Source organism: Cannabis sativa, chromosome 2, assembly GCF_029168945.1.
Source record: "Cannabis sativa cultivar Pink pepper isolate KNU-18-1 chromosome 2, ASM2916894v1, whole genome shotgun sequence".
Classification (NCBI taxonomy): Eukaryota; Viridiplantae; Streptophyta; class Magnoliopsida; order Rosales; family Cannabaceae; genus Cannabis; species Cannabis sativa.
The window spans coordinates 68,174,216-68,181,458 of NC_083602.1; the positions used below are offsets into that span (position 1 = coordinate 68,174,216).

Here is a 7,243-nt window from a genome sequence, read left to right on the forward strand (position 1 = left end):
ACAAGTATGTTGATTAACATTCTCTATTAATTTTGTTTTCCAGATGTCTATTACAAATTTTAGGGTTTTGTTTATATTTTTAAATTTTTATTTTTATTTTAATTACTCATTTTAATTTTTATTTTGGAAAATATGGTCATGTAAGATAATTTTTTAGTGACCTGTCATTGCCACGTAGGCAAAATTAGGACTTAACGAAATTGGACAGTACTTTAAAGAGTTTTTTCACTAAAATATGATGTTGGATGGTTTTTTTGTAAGTAAATTGATAGCTGGAAAATTTTGACGCAAATAACTCATATTTAATTTAATGTAATTTTTGGTGGTGTGGTTAGAGTGATTATAATTTTTTTTGACTTACTTATTGGAGTTCTAATCCACATGGCACTGACAAATTTCACAAAAATATTTGCCCCAAGTAAGCAGCTCTACGGCAGCCACTATCATCATCATCATCTTGCTTCTTTCAGTTGATCTATTTCTTATTTTTAATTTACATTCACTGCTCAAAGCCATGGCAACCCACCTCAGGCTTGACTCTCACCTATTGCTAATATTCTACTATTTCGAAGAACCAGGGCTCACTCCCTGAGAAGACAAGAGAAGAGAAGAGGACATATTCAATGGCCAAATCACCTCTCTCTCTTCAATTAACCTTCATGTTCTCCCTTTCTATGTCAGCCGCTTACTCCTTCTCATCGCTTTCGTCACCGCTCTCTCCTCTTAAACCATTTTCGACGTCCTCTTCACCTTCAAAAACACCCAAAGCCACTACTTCGGACCTACTTACTCTGCTCAGCGATAGACGCAGTTCCTCAACGCTCAATCCTCTTGTATCTCGCGAACTCAATTCTTGCCTCAAATTTCTCGTACCCTTTACCCCCAATGGGATTAAAATGGTCCCTATAAGTTGTTCGCATCGAAAGAGCTTGAACTCGAACAGAAATGGAGTTCTGGCACGTAGAGAGGAGGATGAGCTTATATGGTGGCCTCCACAATCAGTGTTGGATTTGGCTCGTCTTGCTTTCGATTCTCGTGGAGATTCCGCAGCGATCCACCGAGTCCTTGACCCCACTGTGATCCCTGTTAGTTCTTTCTATTTATTTATTTTTTTCACTTTTTATTGACATCTTCATTGATTCAGTTGGTAATGACATTTTGTCTTAGCTAGTTAATCCAGCATATTCTGTTTGTGAATTCTTTGTAAATATAATCACTCCAATCCACACATTGAGTTTTTGTGCTGAATTTAATTTAAGTAAAGCCGATTAATGTTTGTTAATACACATTGGTAGTGCTTGACATTGTTAATCTTTATGACATTGCTAACTAAAGGATATGTTTTGTTCTTATTTTTTTAAAAAAAAAAGAAGAAGAAAAGGATGTTTTGTTCTTAATAAGGAAAGAAATCACTGAAGGAGGCTTCATTTTGTAATGTAATAGGTACCTGATGTTGAAGGATCGAATGAAGACCGTTGCCAACTAACTCGAACTCCATATGGGTTTCGGTTTATTAGTGAGGTTTGCATCTATGGAACAAAATGTATTTCACTCTACCAAAATCATGCACTGTTGAATGAGTGGTGTGTTTTCATTGCCAAATTGCAGGAATTGAATTTGTACCTTAAATTTTTGTTTGAACTTATTGTTGCTCGAGCTCCTGCTGTTGGGTTGAATGCATCATTGAATCGATATGACTTTTTTCATGGTCATATTTTTCTCGCCACAGACAGTGGCAGGCTTGGTATATTGTAAGTGGCATCATTGTGGTCAATTTCCTTTATGTTCTTGGTACTTATAAGGTTTGCATTGCAGGTTCCATGCCAAAGAGTACCCAGCATTTGACAAAAAAGTGTTCCCTTACAATATGGGTTATTGCCAAAAAGGTAAACTTCAGTATATAACATCCTCTATCTAAATTTAGGGGTTTACTCAACTCCGTCCTTCCCTTTAATTTTCTAGAGATTATTTAGGCAAGGTTTAGATGACTATGTCTTTGTTTCTTTATCAAAGGAATTTGGAAACTAGAAAAATACAATGATAAAACAAGCTGAAAAATGATTTCTTTATGTCATTCATGTTTCGCTGTTCCATTTTCTTTCAGGATCAAATGTATCATACGATAATTCAATGAACTTGCGAAATATTCTTTGGCTGGCACCATTGCCTAGTGATTCAACCGGAGACACATGGGCAGCACCAGGTACTTTTCCAGTTATGGATTTTCTTCATAAGTCATCAGGTCACCCCCTGAGCTTAATGGGATTTCAAGGAATTTCGAAGAACATGTATGATTTTAGCTTTTTATATATATGTGAATAGAATTACAAAAGAAAGCTAATCACAAAAGTCTCCCACCTTAATGAGGTGCTTGGTGCAAGACTTGACTAACGATCAAGCTCCAAGACATGCTCATGTTACAAAATGGCCCCTTGTGGGTGTGTCATGGAACAGCACGCCACATTCTCCCCCACTTAATTGTTCGGCGTCCTCGACAAACTTGCTGCATGGTCTTCAGTCTTCTGCAAAAATTGTTGCAAATCCTTTGCCTTCTCCCAGCTGATCTCGTCATCAGCGAGATCCTTCCATTAGACCATGCACTCTTTTTTCTTTATCTTCACACGAACAGTTCTTTCGGCAAGGATTTCTTTTTGTTCTTCGCTGTTGTGTCGTTGAATGTTGATGTCGTCCTTGGTAGATTGGTTGCGCGCTGGATCTTCTAGATCTTCATGATACAGCATTAGGTTGTTGACGTGAAGGACCGAGTGTATCTTCATCCATGAAGGTAGTTCGACTTTGTAGGAGGCTAGGCCAACTTTGAAGATAATTGGAACAGGGCCCTCGTATTTGCGCAAGAGTCTGATGTCCTTGTCCCCTTAGAATCTCAGTTGTTCTGGTCGCAGTTTGATCAACACTAAGTCACTTGCTTTGAACTCCAGCGGTCGGCGTTTTTGATCTGCCCACTTCTTCAATCTTCGTGAGGCTTTCTCTAAGTATGCTTGGTCAATTTCTGTATTCTTTTTCTAGTCTTTTGTAAAATTGAAGGCTCGTAGATTCCATCCGTGGTACTCATCCACTGTGTGGGTTAACAGTAGTTGTTGTCCATTCATAACTTCAAATTGGCTCTTGTTCGATGAAGAACTCTGTTGAGAGTTGAAACAAAATTGAGCTACGGAGATGTTCATTTGTGACCCAAGAAGCTTAAATAGTTGGACCAGAAAGTCCCAGTGAATCTTCGATCTCGGTCACTCACTATATTTTGGGGTACTCCCCAGCATTTTACTATATGTTTAAAGAAAAGTTGAGTTGTCTCTCCGGACATTGCTTCGACACTAGGATGAAGGTTGCGTACTTTGAAAATCTGTCCATGATTACCAAGATCACATTTAAGTTTCATGTCTTCGGCAGACTAGTAATGAAATCAAGCGAGACGCTCTCCCATGGCCTGCTTGGGACCAACAAAGGCTTTAACAACCCTAGCGTCTTGTGCCTCTCCACTTTGTCTTGCTGGAAAACGAGAAGGTCCTAGTGTAGTCTACCACATCCTCCTGCATCTGTGGCCAATAGTACCCATGCTTTAAAAGGGCATGTGTCCTATGCTACCCCTGATGACCCGCCTACAACGTGTCATCACACTCACTCATCAACGTCCTCCTCAGATCGCCGGCTTTTGGAATAAACAAACGGCCACCCTTAGCCCACAAGAGATCATCCTCTACCCAAAATTGAGTTGTCTTTGCTTTTCTTGCAAGAGTCATGATGTGCTTTGCAACTGGGTCTGTCTTCAAGTTCTCCTTGATGCGTTCCTTGATTGGTGTACCCAGCAGCTAGCTGACATACTCGCTAACACCTTTAGAGTCGCCAACTCTACTTTTCGGCTAAGGGCATCAATTGCCTGATTGAGACGTCCAGCCTTGTGCTCGAAGTAGAAGTTAAATTCTGTCAAGAATTCTTGTCATCAGGCTTGCTTGGGGGTTAGTTTTGGCTGCGTGAGGACTAACAGTAGTATTATCTGTCTTTACCGCAAACATCGATTCCAACAAGTAATGGCTTTTACGCCTGTAGACAATGAATAACTGTTAGGAGTTCTTTCTCCTGCGCTATATACCGCTTTTCTGCTTTAGAGAGCTTATGGCTCTCAAATGCCACGGGGCGGCCCTCCTGTATGAGCACCCATCCCAAAGCGTAATCTGACGCGTTCGTTTGTACTTCAAAAGGCTTGCATACATTTGGTAGGGCTAATACAGGATTTTCAATCATGATTTCTTTCAAACTTTGAAACGCTTCTTCGCACTTATCAGACCACGCCCACACAACACCATTTTTCAAGAACTCTATCAAGAGTGTCGCTCTTCTCAAATAGCCCTCCACGATTCGTCTATAGTAATTGGCTAGACTAAGAAAAAAGCGTAATTGTTTCACATAGGTTGGGGTCGTTCACTCTTGGATTGCCCGTACCTTCTCCAAATCCATGCAGATCCTCCCGCGTTCCACGACATGACCCATGAACTTGATACTTTCTTGAGCGAATGAACACTTCTCTTGCTTCACATACAACTCTTCTTTTCTCAACTTCTGGAACACCGCAGTCAAGTGTTCTCGATGTTCTTCTGAAGTGGCGCTGTAGACCATGATATCATCTAAGTACACCACCATGAAATTATCTAAGTTAGTTAGAAAGAAAGCAACTAAACCAGTCTTAACTATATTAACAAACACTAACTAACAGTCTAGGTACACTTAACACTTACATTTATATCAAACTTATTTTTTCCATTTACTTTGTCTTGATCATTGAAAAGTTCATACTGAAGTATTATTGATCGCAAAAGGAAGACACATCAATCTCTCTCTCTCTCTCTCTCTCTCTCTCTCTCTCTCTCTCTCTCTCTCTCTATTTGTTTTTTTCCAAAAAAGCTAAAAGCTATGGTTTCTCATACAGGTGTGCTGGTGGTGTTGGATGCTCGTCCAGGAGGAATTATTTATAGAGACATTATACCTGATTATGTAAAGTTTGTTAGGACCATATATGAAGGTTTGAACTGAAACATTTCTCTCATATTTTCAGGGTTTGATGTGGGTTATATATTGATATAGGATTTGCTGTTGGTTTTGACTCAGATGATTTTGGGGAGGTGGTAGCTGATGTCAATTACTTGGACGTAGGAGATGTTAAGCCAAATTATCAACTTTTTATTTGCTGACATTCTTTGTAAGTTGCATACAAAAAAGTGCTTTGTTTTTCTTTTTTATTTTTTTTATTAAACAAAATTGGTATTTTTCTTTTCATCTTGCAAAACTGCTGTCTTCAGAATTGGTATTTTCTTTTCTTCTTGTAAAAGGCCAGTCATAGTTTTCTTTTTGATTTAAAAAAGGCTAGTCATAGTTACGCTTATATCTTGAGAATTATCTCTTTTCTATTTATCTAAGCCATTAGTAGTCTATGCTTATTTGATTGGCAGGATGGTACAACGGGGAAATTGCCATACCTGGCTATTCTCACAACAGAAAACAAAGATGTAGTACTTGTTTAGGCAATGTGATTTTCACTTGCCTTCATTTCATGAGGGAATTAAGTTCAGATAATTGGGACTGGAGTTGTGAATTCATTGATTGATTCATTTCTGCTTGATGGAAATTGGATTCTTCTAATAGAAGTGTTACTATCTTTTTACTAGCAATCTGATGTTTAAAAATCATTGTTGATTCCATAATATTAAAATTGTATGTTGTTGAGACTTGAGTTCATAAACTATGGGTGTGCCTGGTAATGGTATATAGTCAAATGGATGTCTCCAAAATATTCCAATGAAACGTAATGCTTGTCATTCTTGTATCGGAATCAGATTAATCGCTATTAGATTTTATTTTTCCTTTGAATAACCATTTCATGTCATTTATTAGCAATTCCAAATATCAGGCTTATCAGCTAATAATACATAAGAGAGGAAGCAAGTAAGATAACTTGGCCACTTCTATTGACAAATCTAGCTTAGCCAGTGCGCTACTCCCATTAGCACAAGTAGCAATTTGTGTCAGCTTAGGTACAAGGAAATGTCAAACTCAATTCCAATTCACTTATTAATGGCTTTGAAAAATAACTTATCTGATACCGTCCTTGTCTATAATATAATCATATTTAATTTGGTTAAATTTATCAAAAAACATTTATAAGTTATTTAATATACACGATTGATCTATTTAACGAACATATTTTAGATGTAATATGTATAATAAATATAAAAGTATATACTTTTAAGTATGTTGTTGTTGTTGTTGTTGTTGTTGTTGTTGTTGTTGTTGTTGTTGTTGTTGTTGTTGTTGTTGTGTAATTTTTAAGTTAAGCGTGTCAATTTAAAAATAGAGGTGTTCATCCAATTCAATTCGTACTATTTTGCTTATAGTACATCTAATCTGCACTAAGTGTGGATTTTATTTTTTGGATCCAATCCAATCCGTATAATAGCTCAAATCCAATCCAATTCAATCCGCAAAAATACAAATTGGATCGGTTATTTTAGATTGTTTACTTTTTAATATTAAATTATTTAATATTTATAAAAAAAAATATTTTTTTCACATAATTAATTAGTAATAAAATAAAATAAATTATTATTATTTTATGTCTTCAACAATAAATTATAAAATAAATAAAATAACAAATAACAAATTTAAAGGAAAAAAATTGTATGTATAAAAAAATATTTAATTTTATTTTACATTGTATTTAGGAAAAAAAAATATATATATAAGAATGGAATATACATGTGATCTATATAGTTTTGAAATATAATTGTATTAAATTTTTAAATTACTATTTTTTTTTACATTAAAATATTATTTGTATATATAATTTTTGTTTTTTTTTTTAATAAATATGTGTGGATTGGATTAGATCGATTACTTTTACATGTTAATCAATATCCAATCCGCACAAGTGCAGATTTTGAATTTTCCAATCCAATTCAATCCGCACTTTACAGATTGGATTGAATTTGATCAACTATTTTATAAACACCCCTATCTAAAAATATTCATTTAAGAAAAAAAAATCAAAACTCGTTTATTTCGTGTAAATTTGAATTATAGTTTCCTTGTTGAATTATTTGAGCGGTTCTCTCATCCGAATTTGGAACACGCTCTTATGGTCATATGAAATTATTTTCACTGGAACCATTTAGTTCACCATAACTCTATGCTCACCACATAGTTTATTGTTACTTGGGCTCTTTGTTTTTTGGAT

General features: G+C 35.9%; 1 protein-coding gene across 2 annotated transcripts; it reads left to right on the top strand.

Annotated features, from left to right (window-relative positions):
• Nucleotides 1-325: 325 nt before the first annotated feature.
• LOC115721094 (uncharacterized) lies at nucleotides 326-5,880 on the top strand. 2 transcript variants are annotated; one of them, XM_030650340.2, is made up of 8 exons: nucleotides 326-1,085; nucleotides 1,444-1,521; nucleotides 1,609-1,751; nucleotides 1,816-1,886; nucleotides 2,105-2,203; nucleotides 4,943-5,035; nucleotides 5,122-5,212; nucleotides 5,441-5,880. In XM_030650340.2, the coding sequence occupies exons 1-7, from the start codon at nucleotides 624-626 to the stop codon at nucleotides 5,202-5,204; spliced, it is 1,029 nt and encodes a 342-aa protein (XP_030506200.2). In that variant the 5' UTR covers nucleotides 326-623; the 3' UTR covers nucleotides 5,205-5,212; nucleotides 5,441-5,880. The 2 variants fall into 2 exon arrangements, with proteins under 2 accessions (XP_030506200.2, XP_030506199.2); XM_030650339.2 differs by having other exon boundaries at nucleotides 380-1,085; nucleotides 5,463-5,880.
• The last annotated feature ends 1,363 nt before the right edge of the window (nucleotides 5,881-7,243 follow it).